Source organism: Lemur catta, chromosome 16, assembly GCF_020740605.2.
Source record: "Lemur catta isolate mLemCat1 chromosome 16, mLemCat1.pri, whole genome shotgun sequence".
NCBI lineage: Eukaryota > Metazoa > Chordata > Mammalia > Primates > Lemuridae > Lemur > Lemur catta.
Genome location: NC_059143.1, coordinates 39760642 through 39775208, shown reverse-complemented (window position 1 = coordinate 39775208; position 14567 = coordinate 39760642). Strand labels below are relative to the sequence as shown.

At 36.1% G+C, this 14567-nt stretch overlaps 1 protein-coding gene across 1 annotated transcript; it reads right to left on the bottom strand.

Moving 5' to 3' along the window:
• Positions 1–6594: 6594 nt before the first annotated feature.
• LOC123621723 (dynactin associated protein) lies at positions 6595–14085 on the bottom strand. Its single transcript, XM_045527624.1, has 3 exons — positions 13910–14085; positions 10106–10270; positions 6595–7188 (listed from the first exon to the last, which is right to left on the bottom strand). Exons 1-3 carry the CDS (start codon positions 13964–13966, stop codon positions 6595–6597), a joined length of 816 nt encoding a protein of 271 aa, XP_045383580.1. The 5' UTR covers positions 13967–14085.
• Positions 14086–14567: the final 482 nt, after the last annotated feature.

The window sequence follows — 14567 nt, the reverse complement described above, 5'->3', positions numbered from 1 at the left end:
AGTACATTAAAACCTCTTTGTTTTAGAAATAAGGGTACTAAGGCCAAAGAAAAGTGAAGCTAGCCTTGTTTTATGACTTGTCCTCAGTGCCGATCATAATCTCCAAAGACACAATCCTGAACGCCATAATCCTGAATGTTAAAATCCCAAAAGATCAAAATTCCTTAGAATCTAAAATCCCTAACTTCAAAATTCTTAAAATCACAAACCCAGAAGATTAAAGTCCCAAATGTGCTGAAAGCTGAATTCCAGGGAAGGGATTAGTGCATTTTCAGTTATATGCAGGATAGTTACATCTTGTTAGTTGCATCATGTTAGGTGGAACTATTACCTTGTTAGTGTCTTTATTTGGGAATTAAGTAAGGTTTAAAGAGCTGTGCATGGCTGCCTGAAGAAGCCAGCAAAGTTACTGACTGGTTCAAAAATAATTATGTGCACTCAGGGATAAGAAGACACAGAACTCTGCTGCTGTTTAATCACTAGCATTGTTTCCACCAAATTTGTGGTCTGTATATTAGTGCATGTGGAATGGATTTTCACATACCCAAAACAACATAGAAGCATGGCAGAGAAGATTGGAAGATTTAATAGAGAATGCTCATGTCAGTGTATATAGAATCATAGAAGAATTTCAAAGGGAGCAGTGCCATACGGGAAAATGAAGTAAACATATTCTGAGGACAGCCATAAAAAACCCTAAAAGAAAAAAAGCAGTTTCTCATCTAAATTTGAGACTTCAATATCGTTAACAGTTGTGATAGGCAGCCAGCTCTCATGGACTACCTCTATGCAATTGCTCATAATCTATCCCTGTAATACATTTTTTCACGTGTCAAATTTTCTTTTTGTGTTGTTTTTTCTCCTTTTTTTTTTCCTTTTTTAGGTTTTTTTCTCTACTATTTTAAATTGTCAGCATTAATTTTTACAATTCACTATGTTATGTGTTTCATCTTTGCCTCATTTCCAATGCTGGAGGTATAAACTGTGTAAAGACTTTGAGGGAGTTCTAATTTGTTTTATGCATTTTTTGCAAATTTGGCTCCACAAAAGTGCATTATCACAATGTTGACTAGCATTGTGTGTGTATGTAAAATGTTGAAACTTTCTCAATAAATGAAGAGATGTCCTTTTCGTACATCTACCTTTGTGAAAGATAAAATTTCTCTAGATCTCAACTCTGGGTGACCATTGTGATGCCAAATTCCTAGCACCTGACACTTAGTATATACTGAATAAATAGTGGTTGGATGAATGAATTAGGAGATAAATGAATGACAAATCAATGCATAAACCAAGGGCAAAAAATATAACCAAAGAAACTTTGACTACAAAGCATGTCATATGGAGTAGGTCCAAAAAAGCTACCTGATTGAGTTCAAAGGCACTCTCAGCAATGTGTTAGATATTACTTTTTACCTATGTGTGATGTCTCCTCTACTAGACTATAAGCCCTTCAAGGTCTGTGTCTATGTCATTCTCATCTCTAGCAAAGAGCCAAGCCCAGCCTGGTATAGTGAAGACAGCACAGACCTTTATAGCCAAGACACTTGTGACTCCTGAGACCACCACTCACTCACTGTGGGACTTCACTGCACTATTGCAAGGGTTAAGTGAGGCAATGTTGGCAGAGCCACCAGAATAGTGCCTGACACAGAAGACGAGGTCCGCAGATGTTACTATACTTTCTTTACTCAATCTTATACTCCCACTTTGATCTTACATATAGTAGACACTAAATAAATATATGTTCAAAGGCATGCTATTTATGCTTTCTTTGTAGATATTCATTTATTCAGGCATTCACTTATTCAACAAATACAAATTGCATGGCTACCTATGTGTACTAGGCATTAGGTATCCAATGGCAAACAAGCAATTCTGGTATCTGACCTTTTGAAGTTTATTGTCTTACGGTAGTGTATTGATAAACTTTAGCCACAAAATTACTGCTTAACAATAACTCACGAAACCTCAGTGGCATATGACAATAAACATTTGAGCATGCAAGGTTCCTTTCATCAAGGCTGCCTCAGCCGAGTAGTTCTACTTATCTCTACTGGGCTTGCTCATAGATTGGGGAATCACCTGGGCATTGGCTGATCTAGGCCAGCTTGGCTAAGGTGCCTCCACTTTAGCTTTTCCTGTTTTGCATCCTCCATCCTCCTACTAGGACCAGTAGGCTGGGCCAAGTATGAATTTCTCATGCAGACAGCCGAAGAGTGAGAGAGCAAGTGGAAACGGGCAAGGCTGCTGGAGACCTAGGCTCAGAACTGTCACTCCATCACTCTGTCTCTTATAAGTCAGTGCATGTCACACGACTAAACCCAGAGCCTGAGTATGAGGCCTCTGCAAAGTAACCTAGCAAAGAACATGGAAACCATGAGAGCTGAAGACCTGGGGCCCTTAACGCAATCTACCATAGAAGAGACAAACCACTAAGCAATAAATCATAAATATATCGGCAACCATTAATTATGTCAAGTGATATGAAGGAAATGGCTTTTAATTGTTACTTTTACACAAGTTTGCTTGAAATGATCTATCCAAGGTAGCTTTAGTTGAGGGAGGTAAGATTTAATGAACACCTTTTTTACACAAAATAAAAATAAGAGCAATAATTTCTGAGCATGCACAGGTTGAGTATCCCTTATCTGAAATGCTTGAGAACAGCAGAGTTTCAGGTTTTGGATTTTTTTTTAGATTTGGGAATATTTGCATATGAGATATCTTGGGAATGAGACCAAAGTCTAAACACAAAATTCATTTATGTTTCATATACGCCTCATAAACACAGCCTGAAGGCATTTTTATGCAGTATTTTCAATAACTTTGCACATAAAACAAAGTTTTTGTTAAGTACTTATGTGTGGAATTTTCCACTTGTGTTGTCATGTTGGACAACACAAAAAGTTTTAGGTTTTGGAACTTTCTGGATTTTGGGTATTCAGATTAGGGCTGCTCAACCTGCACTAAGCACAAAAATATTAATAGAAAGTTCTAAAGAAGCAGTGATTATGTGATAAAAAATGTAAATGAAGTTAGGAATCAAGAACAGAAGAAGACCACAAGCCAAGAAAGGGCAGAGCTCAACTATACACATCATATTTAGGACTTTTAAAAAGTCTTTTTCAGGCAGGGGACAAGGAACAGTTGCAAAAGTTCTCACAGAAACTTTGAGATCAACAGATTCACCCCACTATGTCTTACATTTCTTCAAGGTCCCTTATAGAAAGGACTTATGTAAATAATTCCTACAGAATTATAAATGATTTATCCCTTAGCATTGCACAGCACCCTTGAATATTTTCCTTTTCAAAGAAGACATTTGGAAAGACAACACCTTATTGAAAGCATTGAAGATCCATGGTCTAGTTAGCTAGTGGGGTGGGAGATTCTGGCCTTGGTAAGATTATCAGATACTTACTGATGGAGTATTGCTGTCCATTTGAAGTTCATCTGGCATTTGGTAGAAGCACCTTATTTGTTTCTTTAGGTCTCAGGAAGAAACTGCATCCATAGGCCATTAATGTAGAAGCACCGTATTTACTACTCTCCCGAGGTTGCATCTCAAGTTGTAGCTCATCGTTCTCAAATAAGGAGTTTGGGTAGTGAATCCTTCATCATTACGCCAATTGGCCTACTTGATTTACTTGTGTAAAGGCTGGTAAATGAGCTTAAATCTTCTAAATGATCCATTGGTTTGTAATTGAATCAAGGTGACGTCCCTGCTGTTTGCAAAAGAGAAGACCTTCCCCAGCCCACATTATGCAACACTCATTGAACCATTCTTTTTCAATGGATTTAGGAATAAAAAGATTATAAGCCAAGTTTATATAGTTTATATAGGGAGAAAAATTCCAAATAATGTTCATTTAATATATTAAAGTTGGGGAGAAAAGCACATAGAAGTGTTACACATAGAAAATTCTCTAGTTAGATATTTACTGAAATGGGAGAAGTATTGGGGCCAGTGGTGGATCACAAAATGACCACATAATAAAAATAGCATTAGGGAAAACATAAATATGAGCCAAATGTATGAAAATACCTTATAATCATGCCTGATATATAAGAGTTGATCCATAGTTATTATTGTACCCTTCCACTACCACCACAGTGAGCAACAGTGACCTGAAGCCTTAATTGTCTACTATAAGAACTTATGAACTCCAAATTTATGAAAACTTTGAGCATTCACAACATAATAAAGCACACTATTGAAAAGTGGAAAATCAGTCTTCGGAAAAAAGATTTAAAAATTGGAATGATCCAACCTAAACAAAAATGGGCTAAAATGTTTTACTAATTTTAACACTGAAAATGTTAAATAATCTTTTGTTGCAGAATAATACATTAAAAATTATCTTTCATTTCTGAGTATTTATTGGGGTCTACTATGTGCCAGATAAATACAATCATAAGTAATAAAGAAGGTCTATTCTCAAGGATCTTATATAGTACAAGACAGCTACCACTTATTCACTTACTTAACATGTATTTCTTAAGCACCAATTGTGTTACAAACTGAGGCAATCTTACCATTTTTTATAAAATAAGCTGTACATGTATTTATTTACAAACATGGATAAGTTTTAGATCATTTATCATTCTGATGACTGGAAGAGCTGTGAAAGAATTAGAAAATGGTAACTCCAAGTCAGTGATGTTTTAAATAGCTCATAAAATACTCCTCATCAAAACAGCAAGGAGAGAAGAGAAGGCCAATGTGCATTATTAGAAATCCAAATGAATGTTCTTACTAAAATGTCATTACTTCTAAGCACACATAATTAAAATAACTCAGCTAGTAAAATTTAACAATAACTATCCCCTTAGGTCCAACTTTAAGAGACTAACTGATTTAAAATTTGTATAGCTTAAAATTAAAAGCTTTTTTAAAAATATTTCTTTACCAAAGAAATGATCTTCTTGATCATTGGTTAATCAAGCTTTTGTATGTAGCTAGGTCTATAATTTCTTTTCTTCTTGCATGCCTTGATCCATGATTCTCTGATTTTTAATATTTCAAATTATAATTTATATCACTCTAATTAACATCATTATTATTATAGATTAAATCAGTTACTCTCAAATCTTTCTAGACATTACAAACATCTATGAAGTTTTTTAAATTATAGGTTTCTAGTTCTAATCTAAAAATTCTGATTTTGCAAGTCTGGGGCATCATAAATTATAATTTAAATCTGCCAGAATTATTAAGAGTTCAAAATTAACTGACTCTAAATTAAGGAATTTACTACTTAATGTACATTGCTATTTTCTTCTTCTATACCTTCTTCAGTGCTTAGTACACAGTTAGGACTTAAGAAATGTCATTTAGTTGAGTGACTTGCAAGACTGCAGAAAATTAATTATTTAATTTTAAAATGCAGATTTGAGTGCATTTTCAATAATATTAATGCAAACAGAATACTACTGCTTAAAAGGCAATATAATCTAAGGAAAAATTGAAGAAACATAATGAACTTCACCATAGAGGAAACAGTTATCATAAACCCTAAAATTTTTTCTACATAAATTTGTTTATATCTTCCCTTATGAAATTTCTGTTCATTATGTATATGATTTGTGTACAGAGGAACACAAGAGTCTGAACTGAAACCAATACATATTAAAATCTAAATGGATAATTTTACTATAAGATTTTATATACAATTTCTTAAAGATTTTTTAAGTGAGCAAATTGGATCGCTTTTTCTGTATGAAATTGTATTATTTTGAACTATAGAATCACTATTAGACTCTTATAGCTTAAATGTTCTGTTCTTTTAACACATTAACTGCTGTGAGAGTTGTATTTAACTCACCCTAGTTTTGAACCCAGGGCCTCATGAAGCTTGTATAACTCACACGTCTCTTCATCTTGGGAGCCACATAAGCTATTTTTCAAGTTGCATATAACTCACACACAGAAAACAATAAAAAAAAACAAATTTTTCATTAAATTAGAAAGGATTATTTTGTTTTCAAAGTTTTTATTCTATGTTCATAATAAAACACCATGGTTGGCCCCAAGGAAAAATTTTTTCTTTCTATTGTGGCAGCCAATGTGTTAATAATAAAAAGAGTTTGACAGTTTTAGAAATCATAAGTGTTGATATAGCGAACATTGGGGTAATTATTACATTATTTGTGGTCCAAACTATTATTCCTTAAGTGGCATTGTGGTAGTTGCCATAGGCATAGTGTAGTAATAGCAATGATATAGAATTAGCTACTGTAGAACAGGTAGCCACAATTTCAATTTTGGGGAAGAGCTGGTGCAAGGGGTAATTTCAGTGGTGATAACTAAAGGGTAACTTGATATGGAACAGGTCATTTTGATGATTTATGGCAGTTCTATTAAGTTTAAAGTGGTAATAGTGGCATCTGTGGTTGCAGGTTCAGATGAATACGTGGAGATTACAAATTGTTGAAGGACAGTGATTAGCATTGTTATTGTAGGTTAAATAGAAGTCACCATAGTTATAGGTTAAGTGGAAGTGGTCGTGGTTGTATAGATTCATTTGAAGTGAATGTAGTTGTGGATTCAGTTAAAGAGATGGTGGAAGTGGTGAGTGTTTTGGTTGTCAGCTACGGTGAATTTGGAATAGCACGTGACGTTATTAAAGTTGTAGCAGTTGTAGAGTCTGTTGAAGTGGAGGCATCTGTGGTTCCACTTGAAGTGGTAGGAACAGCTGTTGTGGTTGCAAGCTGAGTTGATGGAGTAGGGGTTGTAGTTTCAGCTGATGTGACGGTTGTGGCTGCTGAAGTTGGAGACTGAGTGGAAGTTGTAGCAGTTGTGGTATCTGTTGAAGTGGTTGTTGTTGTAGGTTCTGTTGAAGGGGTAGAGGTTGTAGGTTCAGCTGAAGTGACGGTTGTGGTTACTGAAGTTGTAGATTGAGTGGAAGTTGTAGCAGTTGTGGTATCCGTTGAAGTGGTTGTCGTTGTAGGTTCCGTTGAAGTGGTCTCTGTAGTTTGAGAAGTTGTCGAGGTTGTTCCAGGTGAGGTAACTGTAGGCTCTCCATTGTTTCTTGGTAGCTGGATAACAACGGAGACATTGTCATTTCCTTTATTATTCACCAGGCATATTATGAGCACTCCAATTGCTGTCGTTATCACACAGGCTAAGAGACAAGCCAGGAAGACTTTCCACAGAGACCAGTCATTGCGGCAATTTCCTTTCAACTAAGAAAAGTGTAAATAAAAATATCAATTATGAAAAACAAAAATGCTTATGAGTCACATCTCTTTGTTATTATTTATAATTTATTGCATTAACATCATTTGAATCACTATGTGTCTCTGAAGTTTAGACTCGAAGTCCAGGTTTTCATTCAAGTAGAAATAATTGCATGCTATCCCTAACATTAGAAGGAAGACAAATCTGCCAGTATCTCACTTTCTGTTATTCTATTTTCCAGTAGGGGGCCTTTGGGTTTTTTTTTTTTCTAATAAACTTTATTTATTTTTCAGAGCAGTTTTCGGTTCACAGAAAAACTGAGCAGAAGACACAGAGATTTCCTCTTTGGCCCCTGCCCCACTGGAGTGGTGGATTTGTTACAACTGATGAACCTACAATGACATGTCATTGATGATACATCACTATCAACCAGAGTCCATAGTTTACTTTAGGGTTCACTATTGGTGTACATTATATGGGTCTGAACAACGTATAATGACATGTATCCACCGTTATAGGACCACACAGAGTAGTTTCACTGCCCTAGAAGTTCTCTGTGGTCCACTTATTCTTCCCTCCATCACCCCGACCATTTGTCTTTTTTGTGAGCAGAAGAGCACTTTTAAACGGCAAATTCTCCATTATGTACTTCATCCTCCACTGGATATTGTCATTATCCCAAACTGCTCCACTTCCAAAATCACTTCCTCAAGAATCTTGTCCTCTAACCACTGTGGCCTCTCCTTCCAGCTTGTTGGTTTTACAATTCCATAATGACCTGTCTTCATTTTTATTGAAACTTTTAGTTCAGCAGCCCTTACTTCATGCATATCCCTCCTTATTCACTTTTTTTTGGATGGTCCATTATTTCAATAACACTCTTGCTAATTCCCTAAAATCTCTTGCACTTCCCTCTTCTCATCTCTCCTTGCTGGCAAATAAATGACTGTTTGCTTTCTCTGGACCTTTGCTGGAGCAGCCATATTGTTGGGGAAAGCCAAGCATCTGAGCAGATGAGACTCAATATAAATGCATGGTCACCATCCTCAAATGAATTTTCTGCAATGCTCTACCATCCTATTGTATTAATCTGATTAAGCTACTCCCTCATTTTTTTTAATACCTTCTCAACCTTCTTTTCTCAAACCTGTAACTTCCATCCACCAATGCTCGCATGCAATTGCTCCTCCTCATTCCTATCAAATGACTTCATATCCTTCCTACTTCACTGGGAAACTTGAAACCATCAAACGGAAACTCTTTCAAACCCTTACTAGCTACCAAACCTGCAAACTTAAACCTACCTGGACTCTACCTCTCCTTCTTCATTCCATTGACATAGAGGAACTATCACTCTCTTTGCCTGAAGCTAAACCCCTGTCTGTCCTTGGGCATGGGCCATGGTATTTGTGGGAAGGCCAGGGTTTTGTGAAAAGGATGGCAGCACCAAGACAGCTGGAACAGAATGAGGGCAATTATCAGCAAGGCCGGGGAAATGAGGGCCACTAAGACCAAGTTAGCCCTTGGACAAAGAGCATCTTCTTTACCTTGAATGGAGACACTGAAAAAGGAGGCTCAAGGAAAGAAAGTGCCAAACAGGTTTATGTCCGTCTGCGAGGAGTCTGTAATACTGCCTCAGACAAACTGAACAAGAGCACTTTAGTGAAACAAAGTGAACATAACCAGACAACAGGTTCTTCTCTTGCTTAGGCCCCTTTTAGCAAAAAATGTGTGAGTTCTCGCAAATCTCTAAACTTTCCTTAGCCATATTTTTCCTACTAGAATGGGACTAGATCAGTCATTCTCATCACTTCTTGCACATTAGATTCAACTGTAAAAATTTTTTTTAAGCTTTTAAAAAATATCTTGTTGTAAGGGCCCCACCTCCAGAGATTTTTATTTAATTGGTCTGGCATGGGGGCTTGGCCATTTCTCTTTCTTAAGCAGCCCCCAGGTGATTCTAAGGTATAGGCAGGGGGAAGAACCAGCAGAGTTGATGTTACTGAAGATCTCTCTCAATTCTATAATTGATATGAGTTATTTTGCCTCTGCAGACAAGAAGAAACATTTTCATTTTCTAACTTCACCCTATTGAGTTCATTCATCCCTTCACATTGCCCCAGAAACAGTATAAACAGTTGAAATTTTTTATCCACAATCAAGAAACAAGGCTCAGGGGCTCTCTAGTGAGTCTCTATAGTAAGAAATTCCAGAGTCTCGGGAATCCAACCAAACTGCCAAGCCAAATCAGCAATTTGTAGTCAAGATCAAGTTTCTATATAAGGGCTGAAGACTTAAGAGATACAGTCTGAGGGAAAGTTAATTCAGCCAACAGGACATGAGGTCAGGAACCAAGTAGAGCTGGATCTGGTCTCCAAAGCTAGTAGAGAAGCTTCAGAGAACAGTTAGGTTTCTGTGTCAAGGTCACATGCATCAGAGGTCAGGCCCCAGGAAGCTAAAAAAAAAAAAAAAACGTGCCACACATTGGTTCAGAGACTGCACGGTAAAGAAAATAAGGTGATCACCAATAGAATAGGACCCATGAAACTTCAAATATGACACAGTCTCCCGTCAGAGTCTAAATAGTGAGGTAAGCCCAATATGGTCCCCTGACCTGCCCTGCCCTTGCATTTTTATCTTACACTTATTTCTTTGGTTTTCATATATGTTTTTTATCTATTGTGGATATTCAAATCCCTAATTAAAACATTAACTCTTCGAAAACAGAGACTATCAAATATTCTCCTTCTTGTGAATTGCCTCACAGTGACTTATAATTGTACTGAGAATACAGAAAATGCCTAACATAAATGTAAATTAATTAAGTAAGTAAATGCATTTTGGGGGGAAGAATAGGCAAAGTACACCCCCGCATGGAGAGCCCATCCCAACCTGAATAAAAGCTGCCATGCCAAATGTTACCTGTGTATTGCATACTTCTGGCTGTGGGCATCTGGAATGCTGAAGGATGCCTGGGCTCACCCAGACCCCAGTCAAGTCGGAGGAGACATCACAGGTTGTATCCATTGAAGGTGGACACCAGCGTGTGGAGCTGTGAGCCTCTTGGTCACTTGGACACGTGACTGGCTACAGAGATGAAGTGCAAGTGAATAACAGCAGCCCATGGTGTTGAATTGCTAAGATAAAACTCTTCCGTGAAAAATACACAAGAGTGTGACTTTTAAAAGGAATGTTTTCTAATCCTCTAAAGATAAAAAGTCTAGATAGATTATTATATATTACATTTTAACTAATTTTTGTAACTTAACAAAATTCTAGCTCAGGAATGCATATCCTCTTCCTCATCATATGACTACCCTTGTGTTGCAAGCTTCTGTAGGCCGAGTACATATTATGGAGCCTCTATAGCGAACAGGATGGTAGAGCTGAAAACAACCTGTTCAGGTCATTTTGAAAATAAGAATATCGAAGCAAAAGAGTTGAAGTGATTTGCTATCATGATACGATAGCAAGCACTGGAGCTCAGAATTTCTAGTGTTAAGGCTTGTGTACTTTCCATTATACTACACTATGTGTAGCATATTATTATGTTATACTATGCTGTGCTAATATAGTAATATAATGCGCACTATAGTACACTATATTGGTTATAGTTACACTATATTGGTTATAACTATGTTATACTATGCTATGCTAATATAGTAATATAATGCGCACTATAGTACACTATAGTACACTATACTGATGACAAATTCTCATACAAAGTGACTACTTTGTGTAATTCACACCATGCTCTTTCCAACAGCACTTGCAAGCCCATAACAGGAAACAGAAGACAAATCATTCGTCAAGTTTGCGAAACATCTTTGCTGGACATACAGCAGCATGAAAACCGTCCACAACAACAACAAAAAAGTCTCTGCTTTCAAGGAGCTTATTTGCTAACAAGGAGGCAAAACAGATTAGTTATAATTAACAAATAAATGCAATAATTGTAAAATATTGTTGAGAAGAAGAGATGAGTAAGGAATGAAAATGAGTGAATTTTGTGGAAAGGACTTTAGGGAAAGAGGTGTGTTAAAAAAGAGGAAAGAATGAGATAATGTAAAAATGAGAGAGGAGTCAGTTCAGAAATTTATGGACCTTGGGCAAATGTTTTGTTACATATCAAAAATAATGTAGAATTGTCTAGGGCTCTTCATATCACAGGATGGTGACATTTACTTTCTAGTTGTGAATCAAGGGCTTCTTTGGCCACTCTTTAATCAGCTTCAAAAGGGCTAAAATTACCCACTTGCAGATTTGCTGTGATGATTACTGAGTAAATAACTGCAAAATGCTTACAGCAATGTCTGGCACATAGAATGCACTCAGTAAGTTTTAACTATCATTACTACTAGTAGTAATAGTATTGTTATGACTTCTGCTATTCTACTAGTTGTCTTTGGTTGTGTTGATTAATAACCCATTACTAAATAGTTACAGAAATTGCTGGCCAACCACCAGTGAATTCCATTAAAACTATCAAACCAGAATTGTATATACTTATTGGCCCATTAGGAGCTATCATTAAAAATACAAAAACATACAATTGCCATTAAATATATAGAAGATAGAATATTCTTGGCAGCAATCAATTAGTTAAGCTAAATTTTTCTATAAGTATTATATCAAAGAAATAAAGGTATCAGCTGTATGTTTTATTCAGTATGATTAAGCAAAATTCTACCTGTTATTCATGAGGCATATGTGAGGAAAGTTAAACTGACCTTTATTAACACCCTTGCAGCCGGGGACAGTGGCTCAAGCCTGTGATCCTAGCATTTGGGGATGCAGAGGTGGGAGGATCGCTTAAGCTCAGGAGTTCAAGACCAGACTGAGAAACAGTGAGACCTCCATATCTACTAAAAATAGAAAAACTTAGCCGGGTGCAGTGGCATGCACCTATAGTCCCAGCTACTCAGGAGGCTGAGGCAGGAGGATCGCTTGAGCGCAGGAGTTTGAGGTTGCTGTGAACTAGGCTGATGCAACAGGCTAGAGTGCCGTCTCCAAAAAAAAAAACATAATTGCTTATTTTGCTTATTTTCCTGGGTGTTGATTCTGTTGCTTTAGTTACATCCAACTTGCCTGTGATTTATGAACTTGGACATTTTAATGCACTTTGTAAACAAAGTAAAACTCACTCACTAGGCCAGTTTTCCAGAATTTTCTGGTCCTGTTGAAATTACAGCCCTTTTAAAGAGGAAGGTGATATGTGGATCTAACTATGGGTGGAGACCTTATGATCTAGGCCAGCTTTGGGATAATAAATTTACCGTGTTAGGTTGCTCTGACTCTTAGTACAGGTGGAGTCTCTATACAAAATTGGAATAGTTGGAGAGCTGTAAATAATGTTTAATGAGATCATCAGCATTAGCTAATAATAGCTATAGGCAACTGACGTGCATTAGCTTTATTTTCCAAAGGAAGTTTTATAGGGTTTTCCCCCTAACTTTATGAGGATTAACTTAAGATCTCTTGTATCCCCAACAGAAAAACAAAAATAACCACATTTCTTTTTGTTCATTTATAATCTTCAAATAATTTTTAAACCCCGTTATTGAATTTGGCATTAAGAGAAAAATATTTTTATAACTATGCCCAAATATCTATAACAAAGTCAAATATTTAGTCAGCTATCCAGATATATGCTGTAAAAAACAACTTAAGATAATTATTCTAAACATCTTCAAATTTGTTGTTTTCTACAGAAACTATCAAGATGATGAATACCTGGCTAAAGAGAATTTTTTTTCCATAAGAGTATTTGGGCATGTTGAAGATCCAATTATAGAATAGTAAGACTCAGGAGTGACAAAAACCATCTTCAAGAGGGTCCTTTGATAATTCAAAGGGACAAACTTTCTCTTTTGGTGAACCAGGACTCCTGCATGGGATTCTTTTATTCAACTAACGCTTACTGAGAAACAAGACTTTCTTCTTTGGTTTATTTCATAAGTGATTAATACCGCTGATTGCCACAGTGCCATATGGCAAAGGCAAAATATTTCTTCACACACTTTTTATTTATTCTTCAGGCAGTGAATTTTAACTTACCACTTAAATTTTCAACACCTGTTCTTCCTTTGTTCTGACATCAAAGATTATTTGATCAGATATAGCCAGATACATAAAATCTGTATATGATACATACATGATATGATAACTGTATACAATTATGATAGGTATATACTGAAGGCTTGGTTCTTAGTATAAAAATGATTTTTAAAAAACAGGTAGAATTAGCATCTTTTTACATGAAGCAGGTATTTTTAGAGAATTTTTTTTCTTAGGCCTAAAGACAATATCTAGGATTAATATCTAGTTTTTCAGCATATTTAGAAATCTGAGTTCTGATATGTTTAGAAATTATATATAAAAATCTCAGCATCAAATTATAAAATTATAACTTAATAAATAACAATGACATTATTGGAGCTTTATCCTTACATGATGGTAACTATAGAAAGTTAAATGGATTTATTTCTATATCATATGGTCATAGAAACATTCCTAATACTTTACATCTATAAGTATTTAATGTTTAAAATATAGCAAAATATAACATGAAATTAAGGCAGAAAAATTACTATACGGTTACTCTTCCTTTTGGAGAAGAATGCAAAATTATGACCTTAACTACTAGTAGTAAAGAGATTAGATTGTTTTTAATGCTGAAAATGAGATTGTAATATAGGCAAAATATCAAAATGGAACAATACTCACTGGCTGATTTTCAGAGTGTTCAACATTCAGTACATATTTTCCTTGCTTTTTGTCCATCTTGAGTTGCCAATATCACAAGCTTAACTCCAAGAGTATTTTCCAATTTGTTCATTGCCCTTTATACCTGCACTCGTGAGAAATGATTAAAACAACTGGTAGAAAATCCAGTATGATGCATCAGTACAGTGTGGATTAAACTAGATAATAAATTAATTATTCACTAAAACAGGATCCACCTTAGAGGAGGAAATGAAGTGTTAAATTATAGAAAGACAAAAGAAAACCAGTACTTCCTCTGAGAGCTCTTGTGACTACCCCCTGAACAACTCTCCTGAGGTAAAGCAACTCTGAAAATCTTACATAATTCTTCCTTCCCTTCTGTTTGGCCCCACCTTTCAGACACCTGCCTTCTATTTGAGGACTCACCCAAGGAAAAAATTCTGAAGTACAAGTTTTCCATTGCTTTCTCTCTACTCCAGCACAAATGCCTTCTCTTCCCTTGTCGGCACCATCTCTTAGGCACCCATAGCCTTAGGGACACTTCACCTTTTCAGACCTTGGGTTGGTATCTGGAAGTCTGCTTGGTCAGTTGTTCAGGTAATTCACACACATTAAAGACCATTAGGATCAATTTCCTAGGCAGTAATGTCAAAGGAAT